The sequence below is a fragment of the Coregonus lavaretus genome (genome assembly GCF_964263955.1).
Source record: "Coregonus lavaretus genome assembly, chromosome: 34".
NCBI lineage: Eukaryota > Metazoa > Chordata > Actinopteri > Salmoniformes > Salmonidae > Coregonus > Coregonus lavaretus.
In genome coordinates this window covers 29,646,053-29,671,235 of record NC_140021.1, presented here as the reverse complement: position 1 = coordinate 29,671,235, position 25,183 = coordinate 29,646,053, and the positions used below count along the sequence as shown (strand labels likewise).

Here is a 25,183-nt window from a genome sequence, read left to right as displayed (position 1 = left end):
TTATAATCCACATAATAATTAACCTTTCCTGTTGCTGCAGGATTCTTTTAATGCTGTAGTTAACTGGCTCAAATTAAGATCCTACATCTGTAGATATAGGCAACTAGCCTAATGTTACAGAAATATACAGTGCATTCGGAAAGTATTCAGACCCCTTAACTTTTTCCACATTTTGTTATGTTACAGCCTTATTCTAAAATGGATTAAATTGTTCTTTCCCCTCATCAATCTACATACAATATCCCATAATGACAAAACAGAAACAGGTTTTTAGACTGTTTTGCAAATTTATAAAAAAAAAAAAAAACTGAAATATGACATTTACATAAGTATTCAGACCCTTTACTCAGTACATTGTTGAAGCACCTTTTGGCAGCGATTACAGCCTCAAGTCTTCTTGGGTATGACGCTACAAGCTTGGCACACAAGCTTGGCACACCTGTATTTGGGGAGTTTCTCCCATTCTTTTCTACAGATCCTCTCAAGCTCTGTCAGGTTGGATGGGGAGCATCGCTGCACAGCTATTTTCAGGTCTCTCCAGAGATGTTAGATCGGGTTCAAGTCCGAGCTCTGGCTGGGCCACTCAAGGACATTCAGAGACTTGTCCCGAAGCCACTTCTGCGTTGTCTTGGCTGTGTGCTTAGGGTCATTGTCCTGTTCGAAGATGAATCTTCGCCCCAGTCTGAGATCCTGAGCACTCTGGAGCAGGTTTTCATCAAGGATCTCTCTGTACTTTGCTCCTTTCATCTTTCCCTCAATCCTGAGTAGTCTCCCAGTCGCTGCCGCTGAAAACCATCCCCACAGCATGATGCTGCCACCACCATGCTTCACCGTAGGGATGGTGCCAGGTTTCCTCCAGACGTGACGCTTGGCATTCAGGCCAAAGAGTTCAATCTTGGTTTCATTGTTTCTCATGGTCTGAGAGTCTGGAGGAGTGGCTTCCGTCTGGCCAACCTACCATAAAGGCCTGATTGGTGGAATGCTGCAGAGATGGTTGTCCTTCTTGAAGTTTCTCCCATCTCCACAGAAGATCTCTGGAGCTCTGTCAGAGTGACCATCGGGTTCTTGGTCACCTCCCTGACCAAGGCCCCTCTCCCCCGATTGCTCAGTTTGGCTGGGCGGCCAGCTCTAGGAAGAGTCTTGGTGGTTCCAAACTTCTTCCATTAAAGAATGATGGAGGCCACTGTGTTCTTGGGGACCTTCAATGCTGCAGACATTTTCTGGTACCCATCCACATATCTGTGCTTCAACACAATCCTGTCTCAGAACTCTACAGACAATTCCTTCGACCTCATGGCTTGGTTTTTGCTCTGACAAATGTGGGGCCTTATACAGTGCCTTGCAAAAGTATTCATCCCCCTTGGCGTTTTTCCTATTTGGTTGCATTACAACCTGTAATTTAAAGGCATTTTAATTTGTATTTCAATTAATGGACATACACAAAATAGTCCAAATTGGTGAAGTGAAATTAAAAAAATAACCCCTTTGCTATGAAGCCCCTAAATAAGATCTGGTGCAACCAATTACCTTCAGAAGTTACATAATTAGTTAAATAAAGTCCACCTGTATGTAATCTAAGTGTCACATGATCTGTCACATGATCTCAGTATATATACACCTGTTCTGAAAGGCCCGAGTCTGCAACACCACTAAGCAAGGGGCACTACCAAGCAAGCGGCACCATGAAGACCAAGGAGCTCTCCAAACAGGTCAGGGACAAAGTTGTGGAGAAGTACAGATCAGGGTTGGGTTATAAAAAAATATCCAAAACTTTGAACATCCCACGGAGCACCATTAAATCCATTATTAAAAAATTGAAAGAATATGGCACCACAACAAACCTGCCAAGAGAGGGCCGCCCACCAAAACTCACGGAGCAGGCAAGGAGGGCATTAATCAGAGAGGCAACAAAGTGGTGTTCGCCAAAATGAATTTAATCCATTTTAGAATAAGGCTGTAACGTAACAAAATGTGGAAAAAGGGAAGTGGTTTGAATACTTTCCAAATGCTTCTGCTTCTGCTCTCTCTCTCTCTCTCTCTCTCTCTCTCTCTCTCTCTCTCTCTCTCTCTCTCTCTCTCTCTCTCTCTCTCTCTCTCTCTCTCTCTCTCTCTCTCTCTCTCTCTCTCTCTCTCTCTCTCTCTCTCTCTCTCTCTCTCTCTCTCTCTCTCTCTCTCTCTCTCTCTCTCTCTCTCTCTCTCTCTCTCTCTCTCTCTCTCTCTCTCTCTCTCATTAAGAGTCATTATTATTCTATAAACAGTAAAATAATACTGTCCCAGTTTGTCTAAAATATTAACAAAAGCAAGCTACTTCTTCCACTGATTGCTTTAGACTCTGAAGTTCAGACTAGATCTACTAAAACTAAGATCTCAGATGAATTTGATTTCCATTGGATCAACATTGCCGCTCAAATTGTTGAGGTTTGTTGTCTTGAATTGCAATGATTGCTGTCTCATAAAATCAACCGTATTCACGGATTATCAGTCATAATGGGCAGAAAATGCAGAATGCATACCAACACGCATGCACGCACACGCGCACGTACAGCCAGTACACCTTCATGACTTAGTGCCCGGCTCACATTTACCTCTATTGTTTTGACTATAAAGCCAGGTGATCACTCCCTTTTGTCTCCTCTGAACCGATGCAAACACAAACAGAGAGGCCAGGTGAACCAAAGGTCTAAGGTTCTACTGCTCCTTCCCCCATACCTTCTCCTCGGCCAGGTTGCCCCAAGGGTGACACGGCAACAAACATTCTTCATTGTCTAAAGCAGGGATGTCAAACTCATTTTGCGCCACGGGCTGCATTCGGTCTTCACCAAGTCCGGAGGGCCGCACTTATAATGTTTTATATTTCCTCACCGTGAAAATGTGCAAAAATTGTCCTCTATCCACCGCTTTTGGAATTTCCGATCCTATACAGTGCCTTGCAAAAGTATTCACATTTTATTGTGTTACAAAGTGGGATTAAAATGGATTTAATTGTCTTTTTTTTATCTACCCAAAATACTCTGTAATGTCAAAGTGGAAGAAATATTCTAACTGTTTTTAAAGATCAATAAAAATGTAATAAATAAAATATAGTCGTTGCATAAGTATTCAGCTCCCTGAGTCCATACGTGTTAGAAACACCTTTGGCAGCAATTATTACAGGTGAGTCTTCTTGGGTAATTCTCTTAGAGCTTTGCACACCTGGATTGCAATATTTGCCTATTATTCTTTTGAAAAATCTTCAAGCTCTGTCCAGATGTTGGGGATCATGGCTAGACAGCAATTTTCGAGTCCTGCCATAATATTTCAAGCAGATTTAAGTCAAAACTATAACCTGGCCAACATTCACTGTCTTCTTGGTAAGCAACTCCAGTGTAGATGTGGCCTTGTGTTGTAGGTTATTGTCCGGCTGAAAGGTGAATTCCTCTGCCAGTGTCTGGTGTAAAGCAGACTGATTTTGGTTTTGCTCTAGGATTTTAATTGTGCTTAGCCCTTTCCCGTTAATTTTTATCCTGAAAAACTCCCCAGTTTTTACCGATGTCAAGCAAACCCATACCACGATGCAGCCACCACCATGCTTGAAAATAAGGAGGCATTTACTCAGTTATGTGTTGTGTTGGTAGAGCATGGCGCTTGCAACACCAGGGTTGTGGGTTCGATTCCCACGGGGGGCCAAGGGGGCCAGTATGAAAATGTATGCACTCACTAACTGTAAGTCGCTCTGGATAAGAGCGTCTGCTAAATGACTAAAATGTAAATGTAAAAGGTTTTGCTCCAAATATAGGGCTTTGCATTTAGGCCAAAAAGTGTATTCCTTTGCCATAATTTTTTTAAATTATTACTTTAGTGTTTTGTTGCATACAAGATGCATGTTTTGTATATTTATGTTTTTCTTTTCATTCATTTAGGTCATTATTGTGGAGTCACTATAATGTTGTTGATCCATCCTCAGTTCTCTCCCATCACATCCATTGAACTCTGTAGCTGTTTTAAAATCACCAATGGCCTCATGTTAACGTTCATTCCTGTCCTGCAGCTCAGTTCAGAAGGATGATTGTATCTTTGAGGTGTCTGGTTGGTTTAATACATAATGCACAGCATAATTATTACTAACTAGGCAATACTTAAAGAGATATTCAATGTCTGATGTGTTATTCTTACCCATCTACCAATCACTTCCCTTCTTTATGAGGCTTTCGAAAAGCTCCCTGGTTTTTGTAGTTGAATCTGTGCTTGAAATGAACGTTAACCCCTATTATTTCACACAGAGTGAGTCCATGTACTGTACTTTTTATGTGATTTGTTAAGCCAAATTTTACTCCTGAACTAATTTAGGCTTGCCTAAACAAAGGGGCAGAATACTTATGCAACAACTATATTTTAGTTAAAACAAACAAACAACAAAAAATCTTCCACTTCTGCATTACAGAGTATTTAGTGTATATTGTTGACAAAAAATGACAATTAAATCAATTTTAATCCCACTTTGTAATACATTAAAATCAGAATACTTTTGCGAGGCTGGGAATTGCCAGCGACCTCACGAAACAAAATGATCACGATACTTAGGCGCTGATACGATATGTATTGCGATTCTCACGATTCTCCAGAGTATATATGTATTGTGATTCAATACTGTGATTTTATTGAGATTCCATGGTCCAAACATATTGCTCACCAGTATGTCTGCTGCAGAGGGACAAGAGAGAGCCATGAGAAAACGAGTCATGGAAATATAAGTGCTGAAAACAAATCGGCTCCCTATTTAAAAAGAAGCTGGAGAACAAGTTATGAAGGAAATATACTGGAGTTCTGGTGCTGGTACAGCCAACTAGTGCAAAAATAATATTGTGATATTGTCTAAACGATACATTTTACATTTACATTTTAGTCATTTAGCAGACGCTCTTATCCAGAGCGACTTACAGGAGCAATTAGGGTTAAGTGCCTTGCTCAAGGGCACATCGACAGATTTTTCACCTAGTCGGCTCGGGGATTAGACGATACAATAGATCATCAAGAATAATATTCTGATATGTAACTGTATCGATTTTTCCCCCATCACTAACATATATATATATATATATACTGTATACAATTTTTTTTACTCAAACCCCCGGCAAGCCGGATTGTATGAGCTTGCGGGCCGAATGTTTAACCTTTTACTGCAGTGGGCTGAATCAGGGTCACACAGAGTGTTTCTTGGTAGTCTTAAACAAATCTACTTTGAAACAAAAGTATACACCTCACACACATGGTTATGGGCTTAAAAAAAGAAGACACCTGTACCATGTCAGATATAGAATTGAAATGTATTCAATTTTGAGTTTGCATCCCAATATTACACTTATACATCACAGAAGACTGAAATATAACAAAACTGTTTGACATAGAAACACCTGATTTTCGTCGTAAAAAAAAGAAAAAGAAAATGAATTATGAAATTAACATTCCACCCATGAGGCCAAAGAGGGCGCTTTTGGTCAATGACTGCAGGAAAGGGCTACCACACCTTGGTCTAAAGACTCTCAGTGTGTGTCCCAAATTGTACCTTATTCCTTTTATAGTGCACTATTTTGACCAGGGCCCATTTGGCATCACTTTAACTCTATACCTAAATCACTCTGTTTTTACTGAGTGTGTGAACAGAGGATTCTGATGATGAATCTATGGTTATTTAGCGGTCATTATTAATGAATGACCAACATGCAATAAGCAGCTAGTGGTAGATGTTAAGTTTGCAGAGTTTGTAAAATAATGAATGTGAACACCGGGGGCCAGTTTCCCGGATACAGAATAGTTTTTGTCCTGTACTAAAAAGCTAGATTCTCCATTGACCATGTTTCTTAGTCCAAGACTAGCTTTAATCTGTGTCTGGGAAACTGATCCAGTATGAGTCCAGCTCTAATTCACCTCACTGAAAAGGAGCCAAATGTTTACCACTTCTGCACCAGACAAACAATTATAATCTTGGAGCAGTCTAAGGATAAAAAGATGTGACAACATGATTTATGGAATGGACTTCCCATTTTAACCTGTGGCAAAACCGGGAGAAATAGTGTTGCTATTGGACTGTCACCTGACCCAAACAAGACAAATACAAATGACTTGTAACACCCCAGGTGTAAAAGAGTAGTCTAACGTTCATTTATAATTTGGACCAAAGAAGTTGATTAACTAGGAAAAGTGTCACAATAAAGCCCAGGTGAAAGACTTACAGGAAAGATAGGAGGAGATGGGAGACCCACGCTTTCACTGGTACATGTATTCTGGTGGCAGTGGCTTAGACCGCCAGTAGGACACGCAAGTAAAAATATGTAATGAAATATCTCCACTGTCACTAACCTGTTCGTCACTAACCTGTTCCCTGAGCCTCTCCTGGTGGCCCATGATGGCCGAGGCATGGTGAGGGTACTTCTGCTTCAGGTGCTCCAGGAAGGCCTCCCTCTTCTTGTCCATGTCCGAGGGCTGCATGGCCAGGATCTCTCGGGAGCTGCGTGCCCCCCCTAACGTGTGCCTGCGGGGGACGGTGCGACTGCCGTTACCTTTGGGGTCCTGGGTCCGGGTGGGGGTCCCATTCGTGGGGCCCTGCCTCCTGCTCAGGTGCTCGGAGTCCTCCAGGGAGGTTACCTTTAGGTTGCTTTTGGTTTGCTCTGGAGAGAGAGCGAGAGAGGCTTGGTCAACATACAGGTACTGTGGCACTATTCTATTGGTGTGTGTGGGTGCATGGTTTCTCCTGGGCCAAAACGGGGCTTGGGTGTGGCAGTGGGCAGGGTAGTGGGCGCCCAAGAATGTACTACGCAGGAAAAAACAAGTGTGTGAGTGTGTGTGTGTGAGTGTGCGTGTCCTTAGGTGCATTCACAAACCCTTATGGTTATACACATGACTATAAAATTATAGTCTAAGTCAGAGACCTAACCCTAAACGCCAGTGGACCAGCCAGATTGGGAAAGATCCAGGCTCCGTGCTCTAACTGAATTACATAATGACATTTTCAAATGTGGCTGAAGATGGCTGAAGATACACACAACCTGTAAAATCCATTATCAGCAGACTGATGCATGATCCCATTGTAGACATTGAGACATTATGGATGTTATGAAAACGCAGTCTAGACATAAAATACTGCATCTACAGATCAGACCTGGGTTCAAATACTATTTGAAATGATGCCAAATGCTTTATCTGGGTTTGATTGAGCTTGCCTGGGGCAATGGAACAAAATATTTGCAGAATATCGCGAACAGACATAGCCAACTGCTCTTGTTTAGTATACACAGTTTCATCTGGGGCTAAGCTGAAAACAGCATAATGTCTCAACGACAGCATCAGTAGAGAACTAAGCATCCAATAAAATAATGAGAGGCATTGTTCTGTTATATAATCATTTATCTGAGGGAATTCTCAATAAATCTAGCCATAGGAAACAACCTTCAAGCTTCATTGCATGAAGTATCATCAAATCATAAAGTGGGATATTGATATCTTCCAGGATAGGAAGCATCCAGTACTGCAGACTAGTCCCCATATGTGTCCCAAATTACATGCTATTCCCTATATAGTGGCCAACCCTGGTCAAAGAGTAGTGCACTATAAAGGGAATAGGGTGCTATTTAGGATGCAGGCCTCCACCTCATCACATATTCATGTTGTTGCTTATTTCAGTGATCGGAACTCCAGATTTCATGTGACAGAAACAATATCAGTGATGAAAACATTAAACTGAAGCAGCTGTTCACTTTAAACTCTCCCCGACATTCAAAAGCCTGGGCAAACATTCAAAATCTGTCTAGGAGAGAGACAAAACGTTATCCAGAGAATCTGTTTATATACAGACACTTGGGAAATGGAATCCTCATAGTGAACAGAAGTCGCTGACTACATACATTCGTACGTCAAAGTCAATATTTTCAGGAGGAAATGTTATTCCTTCCAGTAGCACATTAGGATGTTTGAATAACGGCGGCGATCTTGACTTGGAATAACTCCATTCTCTAAAGGGATGTCCTGTCTTCCTCTCAACTGTGAACATTGATACATCATGAACTTCTAGGAAAAACAGAAACCATATGTCAAATTAAAAACATAAATATTGAAAACCATTCAACTCCATTATAACACATCAACATACTGTTAACTACCCAATATATCAACATGATATTCAATCTTAAAGAGGCAGTCCGGGATCTTAACCACTTACAAATTCGTAACATATTGTACGAATTTAATTTTTAAAAATAAATTACAAGGATGTTGTAGTATACAATTGTGCACAATTTCCGGGGTCCATTTTTGGCTCGTGAGGACTACTTTCAAAACTACTGGCTGAAATTATACAAAAGCTCTGGAGCATCACTTTAAGATACTAAAGAGATAATGAGAAACATTTCCTTCAGTTCAAGCTCTAAACACTCTATTATCTTGTTATAAATCAATCCATTCCTTGGGGCTGGGCATTAACACTACAAATCAATGAGGGAACCATTTTGGCTCAGGCTGGGCAGTGGATGTGTCCCAAATGGCACCGTATTCCCTTTATAGTGCACTACTTTTGACGACTATTTCACTACTTTATACAGTGTGCTATATAGGGAATATGCTATTTGGGATGTATCCAGCGTGTTTGTGACAGTGAGGGGCTTGCTGTGAGACTGAGAGCTATCCCATGGTGCCGTGTGCTGACACAGACTCTTTTTCCCCGCGCTGTAATTCTTCCAGGCTTTTGGTTCCCAATAGGGCTGGGGCGTGGAGGATAAGAGAGGAGGAGGAGAGGAAGAGAGGAGCGGTGGAGTGTGAAAACACAAGGAGAGAGTAATAAAGCATGCTGATCTGTTGGCTTGTTTCTCTAGACTGCAGGTACAGCCATAATGTGTACTTGTCCAAGGTTAATGGGGAAAAATAAGGGTCTGGCTATATAATTATTGCTGTCTTATGTTTCCTCACCAAACAAAAGCACATGGGTGTAACATGACTTTCAGTTTCAGCATTGTATTTCAGTCGCTCCGCTTTGCTCCCACACAGTAGTGTTTCCTATCACATGGTGTTTTGGTCACCCAGTGTGAACACATACTCCATAATTTGCTAACACACACATAATATGCACAGACATTTACTGACTCTACACACACCCACTCACATACAATCATCATATATGCTGCTGCTACTCTGTTTATCATCCTGATGTCTAGTCACCTTACCCCTACACATATCTACCTCTATCGATCCAGTATCCCTGCACATTGTAAATGTGGTACTGGAATTGACCCTGTATATAGTACGTGTGTTTTTGTTCTACCTTGTTATTTTTAGTATTACATTGTTATTGATTGTTGGGGTTAGAGCTTGCAAGAAAGGCATTCCACTGTACTTGTGCATGTGACATTAAATCTTGAAACTTGAACACCAACAGAACTGATAACGTGCATTCACATGGATATTTCCACCCACACAACTCACAGTAAACTTTGTCTGGATCAGTTAAGCACTGTAAATGGGGGTGTGATGTAGCTAGGAACATACCAGAAAAGCACTGCACTGCCGATGGATGGCTAATGAAAGATATCCCGCTGCCCTTACTCTTCTAGTTGAGTGTTGCAGCATGGCTGACGTACTTACAGGCCTATTTTTAACTCCTGAAAACAGTTTCTAAATCACTTAGCTATTGTATCTACACCGAACGCTACAGAAACGTTAAATCAGCCAATTCTCTTTCAGTTTCAAGTGCCTTACCTTCAACAAGACTTGAACATTCTAGAATAGAATAGAATACATCCTCCTCTCCTATCTCTTCAATTCCTCCACTGCCTTTTTCCATTTTATCCCACGAGTAACAAACTGGGACCGAAGAAATAGAAAAACAACACAGGCAACTGTTGACTTCCAAATTCCAGACAGGACTCACGTGAAAAAGGGCCTTGAGATCCGCCCAGAACCACAGGGGTGACCAGTAGGGATTTAGAAAACAAACTCAATTCCAGGACACAGGAGGGACAGCAAGCACCTCTTCTCTGCCTCAGGCCAACCACTATTTGTGTAAGGTTGGGTATGTGCGCATGTGTATGTGAGAGGGAGAGAGAGTGTGCGTGTAAGTTGCCTCCTCTCTATAGCTATCTAAAATAGGTTACTGGCATCGTTCAGTTAGAGAGTGGGCCCCAGACCAACAGGTGTCTGACCCACTCTGTCTAACACACACACGGTCCTCTCTGGTCTTTGCCACTACACTATGTCTTATATGAGCTGACTCCTACTAAGCCATTCCCTCTGATCTCATAGGGAACCTGACAAAGACAGGCATCTGTCCAAATGGCACCCTAATCCCTTTATAGTACACTACTTTTGTCAAACGTAGTGCACTATAAAGAGAATAGGGTGTCATTTGAGATGTAACCAGGCATGTGCCATACTTCTGGTTTACAGCCAGTTTAAATTCATCGCACAAGGCTCTTAACTTATCTTTGCTCAGCTGCTTTTTAAGTGATCAGCTGCCATCATAAGTACAGCCATGAAAATGGTTTTGTAACATATGCCAAACATATACATAACCTAACAAAGCTGACCTGCTCAACCAGTATCATAAGGGTTATGGAAATCAAAAATAATCGTCACATGAATGTTTATTTGTCTAAACGTGTGACTGTACTGTTGACTTGAAACATATCCTGTATGTTTGCTATACATGACTGCAAACATATGCCCAACATTTTGGGACTCGTGTGTGTGTGTGTGCATGTGAGTGTGTGCATGTAAGAGTGTGTGTGTGTGTGTGTGTGTGTGTGTGTGTGTGTGTGTGTGTGTGTGCGTGCGTGTCTCTGTGTGTCAAACAGGAACCGATTACATGTTTATCATCTAACATTTTGTATTTCCACAGCAGTTTCAATATTTTTACAGTAAACGTGAGGAGATCAATGTGTAGTTTGTGGGCCATGTAATTGAAAGTGGAGGGGTCAGCACATGAACAAACAAAGTTGAGCCAGATGAAAGATAATGTCAAACACATGGAGAGAAGTGGTACTCCCACCCACTTACTCCCAGACAGCCATCAAACCGTTGACCCAGAATCCCTATAGCATAGTATATACACTGAGTGTACAAAACATTAAGGACACCTTCCTAATATTGAGTTGCATCCCCCCCTTTTGCCTCAATTCGTCGGAGCATGGACTCTACAAGGTGTCGAAAGCATTCCACAGGGATGCTGGCCCATGTTGACTCCAATGCTTTCCACAGTTGTCCAGTTGGCTGGATGTCCTTTGGGTGGTGGACCATTCTTGACACACACAGGAAACTGTTGAGCATGAAAAACACAGCAGCGTTGCAGTTCTTGACACAAACCGGTGTGCCTGGCACCTACTAACGTATCCCGTTCAAAGGCACTAAAATCTTTTGTCTTGCCCATTCACCCTCTGAATGGCACACATACACAATCCATGTCTCAATTGTCTCTACACTCATTGAAGTGGATTTAATAAGTGACATCAATAATGGATCATATCTTTCACCTGGATTCACCTGGTCAGTCTATGTCATGGAAAGAGCAGGTGTTCCTAATGTTTCGTACACTCAGTGTATATGGTATGTCGGTACCTGAACCAGTCAGTTTCTGCTACTCAAATTCCAAACACTCAACCAACCTGCCCTTCTATCCTCTGAACAAATAGCCAGATAGAAAATGACCCAGCAAGAGGAGGCGAAATATACAGACCAGTTAGCCAGAATCCCCATAGTATACATGTACGGTAAGTTGGTACCTATTACCTAAACCACCCAACCAGTCAGTTTCTGCCACTCAAATTTCAAACAAGAAAACCTACCATACAACCCTACACTATAATCACTCACTCACTTACTCATTCACTCACTCACTCACTCAACCGAATAGACCCTATTGTGAACACCCAGACGGAAAATGACCATGTACTCTGAGAAGTCTTGAGAGGTGGCGGAAAGTGAAATGTGTCTACAGGCTAGTATCTAAAGAATGTCCTCTCTCCCATTTGCCAGTGTTAAGTAAATAATAGTCTCGGTCAAAAGAAGACATGCAACACTTGCGGCGTGACAGTGTGGGGCTGGTTAAGTGTAAGGTCCCGTGCTTTGTCGTCTCCAGTTACTCCATGTAAATATGGTCCCAAAAGGCACCATATCCTCCCTATATAGTTAGAAATAGTGCACTATATAGTGAACAGGTTGCCATTTGGGACGCATCCTTAGTCATTTATGGAGGAATGTATCAGGCACGACTCCCACTCTTCTGGTAAGACTTACCCATTAACATGAAACAAAGAGCTGCAGTGTGCTACAACAGAAAAGCCCACATAGGGCACTACTATGACCACGACAATCTGTACTCCCCTGTTGATATGGGATACACAATGTCCATTCTTACGCATTGAAAATGTTGGGCATAAGATCTGGACTATCACAGTTGTCGAAACCCAATCCAAAGGTATATGGATGTTTTTGTCTGTACCTTTTGGAAGAGAATTCTGTTCAAGACCTCCGTCTGATGGACACATGCACGCTAGCTTGTACACACGAATCTCACTCCCCTGCCTGTTACAATGGACTCACTAACTTAGCACATAAAAGTGATTTGTATTCTCGCCAGTCGCCTAATTTTAGACCATCTGATTCCTTCCATGTCCTTCACTAGAACTCATTACCTACCTCCTTCCCATGAGCAGCCTGTAAAAGGGGCACTGCCACCCCGCCAGGACTCTGCCATGAACAGGATCGGTAGTAGGCTACGGGTGCGTCCCAAATCCCAAAACCCGTATAATGCACTACTTTTGATCAGAGCTATGGGCCCTGGTCAAAAGTAGTGCACTTTATAGGAAATACAGGGTGCCATTTGAGACAGACACTGTGGAGGTCTCCTGCCACGTCTGACAGCTTACAAAGAGGCTGATTTCTACATTGAGAGGAAGCTGATTGCTGATCTAACGGATAAGGTCTTTTCCATGCTGGTCCTCCTAGCTCAGTGAAAAGCACCTATTAATGCTCTCACAATGCAGCCCGGTCACATTGTTCACACGCAACCTGACACACACACACACACACACACACACACACACACACACACACACACACACACACACACACACACACACAGGAAACGTTTGGGCCCTCAACGTTTGGCCCCTGAGTATCTGTTTCACTTTGTGCATTCTCCTGTCGTAAAAACATTTCTGTACATGTCGACACTTCCAACTTTCACACACATTACAGTAACTAGGTCATTTTTGTTACTCTTGAGTATTTGTAGTAGGGCAATAACAAGGGTAAAGTCAAACAAATCTATAGGGGGGATAGGATATGTAAACATGTAGAATTGTCATCTCTAGTTTCTGCTCTTTGACATAAGATAATAAATACTTTATTAATCCCCATTGCAGCATATACACATAGTCATTTAAAAAGACAATGAAGTAGTAGAATAACATCATAATAGAGAACATGCTCGCTCACATAATATTTTTCCAAAATAGGTGCTGGAACCTCGTTAGTAAACTTGCCATCCAATCACGTGGGAGCTGACTTTAACTTCTAGTGCCAGACAGACTAACTCATCACTTCTCTGTTTTGATTCGAGAGCGTCCAGGGGTTGACACCTCCTACTGAGCTCAATAGAACTGCTATGATTCATTCACAGACCAACATCCTCCTTGCCCTCCTCACTCTTAAGACTGAAATGAAAGAACACTCCTAACTTTAAGACTGAAGTTAAAACCCATCCAAACTGTTAAGACTGAAGTTAAAACCCCTCTTAAGACTGAACTTATGCTATTACAGCACTGATACAACGTTATATGAGGCTATAATGCTCAAGAGCTCATATCGTCCCATGGGGCCTCCATATGCAATCTACTAAGACATCTTAATCAATGGTGCAAGTTTCCAGAACTGTTTGGTTTGACATGAATACTATTTATGCAGATGGCTGTTTCTCCCTGTCCTTAAATACCACTTAACTTGAGTTGCCTCTATCCCCCCTGACCCCTCTCTACCTCCCACTTCCTCCCTCCCTCAATTGCTCTTCCTCTGGCCCCAGTGAGTGTTTATGTGATCCATATCTTTGGCAAGCCAATGGACAGTCTGTGCTCTGCACTAAACAGTGGTGGAGGTCTGTATGAAGCCATGGCTGTGCCATCTTCCTCTCACTAGCTGTATAATCCCAAACCTCCACCACACAGATAAACACATCTCATCTCCTCTCTGACTGCATCTGCCTCCTCTAGGGCTTTTCATTAAATAATAGTCTCCACCGCCACAACTCAAACTCCATTTACTCTACAAGACACTCTCAGCATCCCGAATGGCACCCTATTCCCTAATTAGTGCACTACTTTTGACCAGGGCCTATTGGGCTCTGGTCAAAATTAGTGCACTAAATACACTGAGTGTACAAAACAAAAAGGACACCAGTTCTTCCATGACATTGACTGACCAGGTGAATCCAGGTGAAAGCTATGATCCCTTACTGATGTCACTTGTTAAATCCACTTCAATCAGTGTAGATGAAGAGGAGGAGACAGGTTAAAGAAGGATGTTGAAGCCTTGAGACAATTGAGACATGGATTGTGTATGTGTGTTATTCAGAAGGGTGAATGGGCAAAACAAAATATTTAAGTGGATATGGTTGTAGGTGCCAGGCTCGCCGGTTTGTGTCAAGAACTGCAACGCTGCCGGGTTTTTCACGCTCAACAGTTTCCTGTGTGTATCAAGAATGGTCCACCGCCCAAAGGAAATCCAGCCAATTTGACACAACTGTGGGAAGCAACATGTGCCAGCATTCCTGTGGAAAACTTTTGACACCTTGTAGAGTCCATGCCCTGACGAATTGAGGCTGTTCTGAGGGCAAAAGTGGGTGTGCAACTCAATATTAGGAAGGTGTCCTTAATGTTTTGTACACTCAGTGTATATGTACACTCTCAGCCCTTCAGTCGAAACAGAAGGCTAATTATGCAATTCTACAATAAGATGCCTGAGAATCAGAGAGAGAACACAGCCCTGACTGACCAGAGTTTCCTGTCTTCAATAAACAGACAGAGACATGTCTGCCAACCTGGATGGGCCGGGTACCAAAAGAGAGGAGCTAGATATGATATGAACCACTATGATAGCCAGACTGCGTGTGTGTGTGTGTGTGTGTGTGTGTGTGTGTTTGTGAGTGCGTGCATGCGTGTGAGAAATAGATAGAGAGAGGGAGACAGAGAGATAAAAAAAGACAGAAAGAGATAGATACAAGAGTAGTTGAGGAAAAGTATATAACTAATTTGCCTCTCTGTAACTCTGTAAGTGAAAATACTTTTTAACACAAAGCCGTCATATTCCAGTGAGTACTTCAACTAAACAAATTATACATTTTACTTGATTTTATTGCTGCTCGATGGAATGGAATTGCTCATTTTGAGTTGGTACACCTGTGTGTCTTTAACTCGACCGCAAACTCAATATCCTCCCAATGGAACAGGCGGTGAGCTCCAATAAAGTCGCACAAACCAGTTTTATTTCCTCTGTGACAGAGGCCCTGCTAGCCAATAAGCCTGATCCTCTGTGTGTGGCAGAGGCCCTACTGGCCAATAAGCCTGATTCTCTGTCATTATGAAAACAGATTCTACTTTAGATCTGACTCAAAAGAAGGTGATTCAGCTAAAAAGAAACAGTCCAGATCTCAACAAATCGCTTAGTAGATTTAATTTGTCCTCTCATGCATCTCTCTCTCTCTCTCTCTCTCTCTCTCTCTCTCTCTCTCTCTCTCTCTCTCTCTCTCTCTCTCTCTCTCTCTCTCTCTCTCTCTCTCTCTCTCTCTCTCTCTCTCTCTCTCTCTCTCTCTCTCTCTCTCTCTCTCTCTCTCTCTCTCTCTCTCTTTCCTTCTCCCCCTCCTTCCTTTTCCTGCAATTCAAGTTTGGAGACAAACAGAGGGTCCAAACAGCTCTGATGTTGGCTCTGTCAGTACTAATGAATGCTTCCCGATGGCTTTGTAGATTAATAGAACCACCGGTACAGCTCTCTCTGTTATTGCCTAGCTCCACTGAACATCATCAACCCACATTGTTTGTCTGCTGAACGCTGACACAATGTGCTGCTGGAGTACCCTGAGACATCAGTCAACTCCCCTTCTACCCTCCTTCAGTAAACATCCATCCATCATTCCGTTTGTGTGTATGTGAGGTTGACTAACAGGTGACAAATGCACACTCCGGGGTGAAGCTTCCCCACCCTCACTCCTAACTTTTACCATTAGTGGGGGGAAATGCAAAACTGACCCAAGATCAGCATCTAGAGGCACTTCACCCTACTCCTGCACATTTGAAGTTGACATACACTCCCTTGAACACTTGGCTAGTCCATTCTCATGTCCATGTTCTACAGCAGGGGGCGCTGTTTGCTACAATCAAATATACAGGCCCACAGCATCCTGAGGGGAGGAGAGAAGGAGGGGACGAGAGGAAGAGAGGAGGAGAGAGGCACCACCTGACATCAGATGTGTCTGGGACTTCCTGCCAGGAGCGAGAGAGTGGGGAGCACCTCTCACTCTCTTCCCCGGATTTCCTCCCCTCTCTGTCCCTCTCCTTCCCTGGCTAGGAGAGTCGTTCCTGGGGCTGTGAGTCACTCAAGGCTCGGCCCTGGCCTACAGACGTCCAGAACAACCACTAACATAGCAAAGAAGCTGCCTCTCTGAGTATTACTGCATATGAAATTGATATTATCCCCTCCTCTGCATGTACAGTTGAAGTCGGAAGTTTACATACACCTTAGCCAAATACATTTAAACTCAGTTTTTCACAATTCCTGACATTTAATCCTAGTAAAAAATCCCTGTTTTAGGTCAGTTAGGATCACCACTTTATTTTAAGAATGTGAAATGTCAGAATAATAGTAGAGAGAATGATTTATTTCAGCTTTTATTTCTTTCATCACATTCCCAGTGAGTCAGAAGTTTACATACACTCAATTAGTATTTGGTAGCATTGCCTTTAAATTGTTTAAGTTGGGTCAAATGTTTCGGGTAGCCTTCCACAAGCTTCCCACAATAAGTTGGGTGAATTTTGGCCCATTCCTCCTGACAGAGCTGGTGTAACTGAGTCAGGTTTGTAGGCCTCCTTTTTCAGTTCTGCCCACACATTTTCAATAGGATTGAGGTCAGGGCTTTGTGATGGCCACTCCAGTACCTTTACTTTATTGTCCTTAAGCCATTTTGCCACAACTTTGGAAGTATAATTGGGGTCATTGTCGATTTGGAAGGCCCATTTGCGACCAAGCTTTAACTTCCTGACTGATGTCTTGAGATGTTGCTTCAATATATCCACATAATTTTCCTTCCTCATGATGCCATCTATTTTGTGAAGTGCACCAGTCCCTCCTGCAGCAAAGCACCCCCACAGCATGATGCTGCCACCCCCGTGCTTCACGGTTGGGATGGTGTTCTTCGGCTTGCAACCGTTCCCCTTTTTCCTTCAAACATAACAATGGTCATTATGGCCAAACAGTTCTATTTTTGTTTTATCAGACCAGAGGACATTCCTCCAAAAAGTACGATCTTTGTCCCCATGTGCAGTTGTAAACCGTAGTCTGGCTTTTTTATGGCGGTTTTGGAGCAGTGGCTTCTTCCTTGCTGAGCGGCCTTTCAGGTTATGTCGATATAGGACTAGTTTTACTGTGGATATAGATACTTTTGAACCTGTTTCCTCCAGCATTTTCACAAGGTCCTTTGCTGTTGTTCTGGGATTGATTTGCACTTTTTGCACCAAAGTATGTTCATCTCTTGGAGACAGAACACGTCTCCTTCCTGAGCGGTATGACGGCTGCATGGTCCCATGGTGTTTATACTTGCGTACTATTGTTTGTACAGATGAACATGGTACCTTCAGGCGTTTGGAAATTGCTCCCAAGGATGAAACAGACTTGTGGAGGTCTACACATTTTTTTCTGAGGTCTTGGCTGATTTCTTTTGATTTTCCCATGATGTCAAGCAAAGAGGTACTGAGTTTATGCCTTGAAATACATCCACAGGTACACCTCCAATTGACTCAAATTATGTCAATTAGCCTATCAGAAGATTCTAAAGCCATGACATCATTTTCTGGAATTTTCTAAGCTGTTTAAAGGCACAGTCAACTTAGTGTATGTAAACCTCTGACCCACTAGAATTGTGATACAGTGAATTATAAGTGAAATAATCTGTCTGTAAACAATTGTTGGAAAAATTACTTGTGTCATGCACAAAGTAGACTATAGTAACCGACTTGCCAAAACGATAGTTTGTTAACAAGAAATTTGTGGAGTGGTTGAAAAACGAGTTTTAATGACTCCAACCTAAGTGTATGTAAACTTCCGACTTCAACTGTATCGCTGAGACTGAGCACTATATATGAAGTATCAGAGGAGTGGGATTTCATACCCACTAAATGGACAGATTTCAAGATCATGTCCATGACTTGGGTCATTGTAGTTAAACATCATGGTGGGAGGCTTAAAGGTCTAATGCAGCCGTTTTTATCTCAATATCAAATCATTTTAAGTACCTTACTGTGATTGTTTTCAATTAAAATCGTAAAAAAAGAAACAAAAATAGCTTCATAGCAAAGAGCAATTTCTCAAGCAAGACTTTTGCTAGGACTGTCTGGGAGTGGTCTGATTGGGGAGGGGAAAACGGAAAACTAGCTGTTATTGGCAGAGAGGTTTGGAACTCTCTTTCTTATTGGTCTATTAACTAATTTAATGCCTGGTGATGTCACCAGCCAGGCCAAAACTCCATCCCACCAAAACAACATTTCAAAGAGCTCTTACACTAAAAACCTAATAGTGTGGAAATATATATAAAACACAGGAAAATTACATTTTTGACTGAACTGGGCCTTTAACTGGGCTTTTAAGACTGTAATAATTAATTACAAACTAATCAATAACTGCTTACATTACAGGGAACTGCATGCTCACATACTGTATACAGCTCTAGAGAACAAACAGAGCGAGAGTGTAAGTCATTGATCTGTCTATCAGTCCATCTGAGTGATAAGGAGAACAGTCAGAACCTTAGACAGTTGAGGAACCTCAGTAACTGCCTATGATGTCTTCAAATTTAAAATTGAATCCACTGTACTGTATTCCTTGTCCCTGCTGATGCCTGACAAGTAATGCTAGCCTAATATCCCCAGAGAAGCCAATCATTTAGTGAGATCTTGGACTTAAAACACTTCACTACCAAGCCATGTGTCACAGCCAAGTAGTCCACAGAGGTCCACTGAGGCTGAGCCAGAAGTATTAAGTCAACAATCATAACATTATAAAAAGGTTTCCTATTGCAGACGTGTTTGTTCTTGGTGATAACATACCCCCCCCACTCTCTCTCTCTTTCAATTCAATTCAATTGAAGGGCTTTATTGGCGTGGGAAACATATGTTTACATTGCCAAAGCAAGTGAAATAGATAATAAACTAAAGTGAAATAAACAACAAAAAAACGTACAGTAAACATTACAGTAAAGAATAAAGACATTTCAAATGTCATATTATGTGCAAATAGTTAAAGTACAAAAGGGAAAATAAATAAACATGGGTTTTATTTACAATAGTGTTTGTTCTTCACTGGTTGCCCTTTTCTTGAGGCAACAGGTCACAAATCTTGCTGCTGTGACGGCACACTGTGCTATTTCACCCAATAGATATGGGAGTTTATGAAAATTGGGTTTGTTTTCAAATTCTTTGTGGGTCTGTGTAATCTGAGGGAAATATGTGTCTCTAATATGGTCATACAGTTGGCAGGCTCAGTTTACACCTCATTTTGTGGGCAGTGTGCACATAACCTGTCCTCTCTTGAGAGCCAGGTCTGCCTATGGCGGCCTTTCTCAATAGCAGGGCTATGCTCAATGAGTCTGTACATTTTCAAATCAAAATCAAATCAAATATTAATTGTCACATGCGCCAAATACAACAGGTGCAGACCTTACAGTGAAATGCTTAACCAACAATGCAGTTTTAAGAAAAATAAGTGTAGCAAGGCTACATACAGGGGTTACCGGTACAGAGTCAATGTGCGGGGGCACCGGTTACATTTACATTTACATTTACGTCATTTAGCAGACGCTCTTATCCAGAGCGACTTACAAATTGGTGCATTCACCTTATAGCCAGTGGGATAACCACTTTACAATTATTTTTATTTACATTTTGGGGGGTGGGGTAAGGGGGGGTAGAAGGATTACTTTATCCCATCCCAGGTATTCCTTAAAGAGGTGGGGTTTCAAGTGTCTCCGGAAGGTGGTGAGTGACTCCGCTGTCCTGGCGTCGTGAGGGAGCTTGTTCCACCATTGGGGTGCCAGAGCAGCGAACAGTTTTGACTGGGCTGAGCGGGAACTGTGCTTCCGCAGAGGTAGGGGGGCCAGCAGGCCAGAGGTGGATGAACGCAATGCCCTCGTTTGGGTGTAGGGACTGATCAGAGCCTGAAGGTACGGAGGTGCCGTTCCCCTCACAGCTCCGTAGGCAAGCACCATGGTCTTGTAGCAGATGCGAGCTTCAACTGGAAGTCAGTGGAGTGTGCGGAGGAGCGGGATGACGTGAGAGAACTTGGGAAGGTTGAACACCAGACGGGCTGCGGCATTCTGGATGAGTTGTAGGGGTTTAATGGCACAGGCAGGGAGCCCAGCCAACAGCGAGTTGCAGTAATCCAGACGGGAGATGACAAGTGCCTGGATTAGGACCTGTGCCGCTTCCTGTGTAAGGCAGGGTCGTACTCTCCGAATGTTGTAAAGCATGAACCTACAGGATCGGGTCACCGCCTTGATGTTAGCGGAGAACGACAGGGTGTTGTCCAGGGTCACGCCAAGGCTCTTTGCACTCTGGGAGGAGGACACAACGAAGTTGTCAACCGTGATGGCAAGATCATGGAACGGGCAGTCCTTCCCCGGGAGGAAGAGCAGCTCCGTCTAGTCGAGGTAATTGAGGTAATATGTACATGTACAGTGGGGAAAAAAAGTATTTAGTCAGCCACCAATTGTGCAAGTTCTCCCACTTAAAAAGATGAGAGAGGCCTGTAATTTTCATCATAGGTACAAGTCAACTATGACAGACAAATTGAGAAAAAATAATCCAGAAAATCACATTGTAGGATTTTTAATGAATTTATTTGCAAATTATGGTGGAAAATAAGTATTTGGTCACCTACAAACAAGCAAGATTTCTGGCTCTCACAGACCTGTAACTTCTTCTTTAAGAGGCTCCTCTGTCCTCCACTCGTTACCTGTATTAATGGCACCTGTTTGAACTTGTTATCAGTATAAAAGACACCTGTCCACAACCTCAAACAGTCACACTCCAAACTCCACTATGGCCAAGACCAAAGAGCTGTCAAAGGACACCAGAAACAAAATTGTAGACCTGCACCAGGCTGGGAAGACTGAATCTGCAATAGGTAAGCAGCTTGGTTTAAAGAAATCAACTGTGGGAGCAATTATTAGTAAATGGAAGACATACAAGACCACTGATAATCTCCCTCGATCTGGGGCTCCACGCAAGATCTCACCCCGTGGGGTCAAAATGATCACAAGAATGGTGAGCAAAAATCCCAGAACCACACGGGGGGACCTAGTGAATGACCTGCAGAGAGCTGGGACCAAAGTAACAAAGCCTACCATCAGTAACAAACTACGCCGCCAGGGACTCAAATCCTGCAGTGAAAGATGTGTCCCCCTGCTTAAGCCAGTACATGTCCAGGCCTGTCTGAAGTTTGCCAGACTGCATTTGGATGATCCAGAAGAGGATTGGGAGAATGTCATATGGTCAGATGAAACCAAAATATAACTTTTTGGTAAAAACTCAACTCATCGTGTTTGGAGGACAAAGAATGCTGAGTTGCATCCAAAGAACACCATACCTACTTTGAAGCATGGGGGTGGAAACATCATGCTTTGGGGCTGTTTTTCTGCAAAGGGACCAGGACGACTGATCCGTGTAAAGGAAAGAATGAATGGGGCCATGTATTGTGAGATTTTGAGTGAAAACCTCCTTCCATCAGCAAGGGCATTGAAGATGAAACGTGGCTGGGTCTTTCAGCGTGACAATGATCCCAAACACACCGCCCGGGCAACGAAGGAGTGGCTTCGTAAGAAGCATTTCAAGGTCCTGGAGTGGCCTAGCCAGTCTCCAGATCTCAACCCCATAGCAAATCTTTGGAGGGAGTTGAAAGTCTGTGTTGCCCAGCGACAGCCCCAAAACATCACTGCCCTAGAGGAGATCTGCATGGAGGAATGGGCCAAAATACCTGCAACAGTGTGTGAAAACCTTGTGAAGACTTACAGAAAACGTTTGACCTGTGTCATTACCAACAAAGGGTATATAACAAAGTATTGAGAAACTTTTGTTATTGCCCAAATACTTATTTTCCACCATAATATGCAAATAAATTCATTAAAAATCCTACAATGTGATTTTCTGGATTATTTTTTCTCATTTTGTCTGTCATAGTTGACGTGTACCTATGATGAAAATTACAGGCCTCTCTCATCTTTTTAAGTGGGAGAACTTGCACAATTGGTGGCTGACTAAATACTTTTTTCCCCCACTGTAGGTAGAGTTAAAGTGAATATGCATAGATAATAAACCGATGCAAATAGTCCGGGTAGCCATTTGATTAGCTGTTCAGGAGTCCTATGGCTTGGGGGTAGAAGCTGTTAAGAAGCTTTTTGGACCTAGACTTGGCGCTCCGGTACCGCGCATTAGCAGAGAGAACAGTCTATGACTAGGGTGGCTGAAGTCTTTGACAATTTTTAGGGCCTGCCTCTGACACCGCCTGGTATAGAGGTCCTGGATGGCAGGAAGCTTGGTCCCAGTGATGCACTGGGCCGTAAGTACTACCCTCTGTAGTGCCTTGCGGTAGGAGGCTGAGCAGTTGCCATATCAGGCAGTGATGCAACCAGTCAGGATGCTCTCGATGGTGCAGCTGTATAACTTTTTGACGATCTGAGGACCCATGATGTGTTGTTACCTACCCTTATCACCTGGGGGCGGCCCATCAGGAAGTCCAGGATCCAGTTGCAGAGGGAGGTATTTAGTCCCAGGGTCCTTAGCTTAGTGATGAGCTTTGAGGGCACTGTGGTGTTGAACACTGAGCTGTAGTCAATGAATAGCATTCTCATGTAGGTGTTCCTTTTGTCCAGGTGGGAAAGGGCAGTGTGGAGTGCAATAGAGATTGCATCATCTGTGGATCTGTTGGGGCGGTATGCAAATTGAGTGGGTTTAGGGTTTCTGGGATAATGGTGTTGATGTGAGCCATGACCAGCCTTTCAAAGCACTTGATGGCTACAGAGGTGAGTGCTACGGGTCGGTAGTCATTTAGGCAGGTTACCTTAGTGTTCTTGGGCACAGGGACTATGGCGGTCTGCTTGAAACATGTTGGTATCACAGACTCAGTCAGGGACAGGTTGAAAATGTCAGTGAAGACACTTGCCAGTCGGTCAGCGCATGCTCGCAGTACCCATCCTGGTAATCCGTCTGGCCCTGCGTCCTTGTGAATGTTGAACTGTTTAAAGGTGGGGGGAGAGCGTGACCACACAGTCATCCGGAACAGCTGATGCTCTCATGCTGCTTCAGTGTTGCTTGCCTCGAAGCAAGCATAGAAGTAATTTAGCTCGTCTGATAGGCTCGTGTCAATTGGCAGCTCACGGCTGTGCTTCCCTTAAGCTTTCCTTATGTTTGGGGCAGTCACAGTGGTGAGGTATTCTGCCACTGTGTACTCTCTGTTTAGGGCCAAATAGCATTCTAGTTTGCTCTGTTTTTTTGTTAATTCTTTCCAATGTGTCAAGTAATTATCTTTATGTTTTCTCATGATTTGGTTGGGTCTAATTGTGTTGCTGTTCTGGGGCTCTGTGGGGTCTGTTTTTGTTTGTGACAGAGCCCCAGGACCAGCTTGCTTAGGGGACTCTTCTCCAGGTTCATCTCTCTGTAGGTGATGGCTTTGTTATGGAAGGTTTGGGAATTACTTCCTTTTAGGTGGTTGTAGAATTTAATGGCTCTTTTCTGGATTTTGATCATTAGTGGGTATCAGCCTAATTCTGCTCTGCATGCATTATTTGGTGTTTTACGTTGTACACTGGGGATATTTTTGCAGAATTCTGCATGTCTCAATTTGGTGTTTGTGAATTCTTGGTTGGTGAGCGGACCCCAGACCTCACAACCATAAAGGCAATGGGTTCTATAACTGATTCAAGTATTTTTTGCCAGATCCTAATTGGTATGTCGAATTTTATGTTTCTTTTGATGGCATAGAAGGTCCTTCTTGCCTTGTCTCCCAGATCGTTCACAGCTTTGTGGAAGTTACCTGTGGTGCTGATGTTTAGGCCGAGGTACGTATATTTTTTCGTGTGCTCTAGGGCAACGGTGTCTAGATGGAATTTGTATTTGTGGTGCTGGCAACTGGACCTTTTTGGAACTCCATTATTTTTGGCTTACTGAGATTTACTGTCAGGGCCCAGGTCTGACAGAATCTGTGCAGAAGATCTAGGTGCTGCTGTAGGCCCTCCTTGGTTGGGGACAGAAGCACCAAGTCATCAACAAACAGTAGAAATTAGTAGGGTGAGGCCGGGTGCTGCAGACTGTTCATATCCCTTGCCAATTTGTTGATATATATGTTGAAGAGGGTGGGGCTTAAGCTGCATCCCTGTCTCACCCCACGGCCCTGTGGAAAGAAATGTGTTTGTTTTTTGCCAATTTTAACCGCACACTGTTTGTGTACATGGATTTTACAATGTTGTATGTTTTTCCACCAACACCACTTTCCATCCATTTTTATAGCAGACCCTCATGCCAAATTGAGTCAAAAGCTTCAACAAAGCATGAGAAGACTTTGCCTTTGTTTTGGTTTGTTTCTTTGTCAATTAGGGTGTGCAGGGTGAATACATGGTTTGTCGTACGGTAAGTTGGTAAAAAGCCAATTTGATATTTGTTCAAATGTACGAGTCTGCTAATAATGATAATGCAGAGGATTTTCCCAAGGTTGCTGTTGACGCATATCCCACGGTAGTTATTGGGGTCAAATTTGTCTACACTTTTGTGGATTGGGGTGATCAGTCCTTGGTTCCAAATATTGGGGAGATGCCAGAGCTAAGGATGATGTTAAAGAGTTTAAGTATAGCCAATTGGAATTTGTGGTCTTTTCATTTAGGATATCATCAACCCCACAGGCCTTTTTCGGTTGGAGG

At 42.9% G+C, this 25,183-nt stretch overlaps 1 protein-coding gene across 1 annotated transcript in view; it reads right to left on the bottom strand.

The window, feature by feature from the left end:
- kiaa1217 (KIAA1217 ortholog) overlaps positions 1-25,183 on the bottom strand; it is a 138,275-nt gene that overhangs the window by 76,974 nt on the left and 36,118 nt on the right. Inside the window, exon 2 of the mRNA XM_084151864.1 lies at positions 6,352-6,644. Coding sequence (XP_084007990.1) covers positions 6,352-6,644 — 293 coding nt within the window. The remainder of the gene's footprint in view (positions 1-6,351; positions 6,645-25,183) is intronic.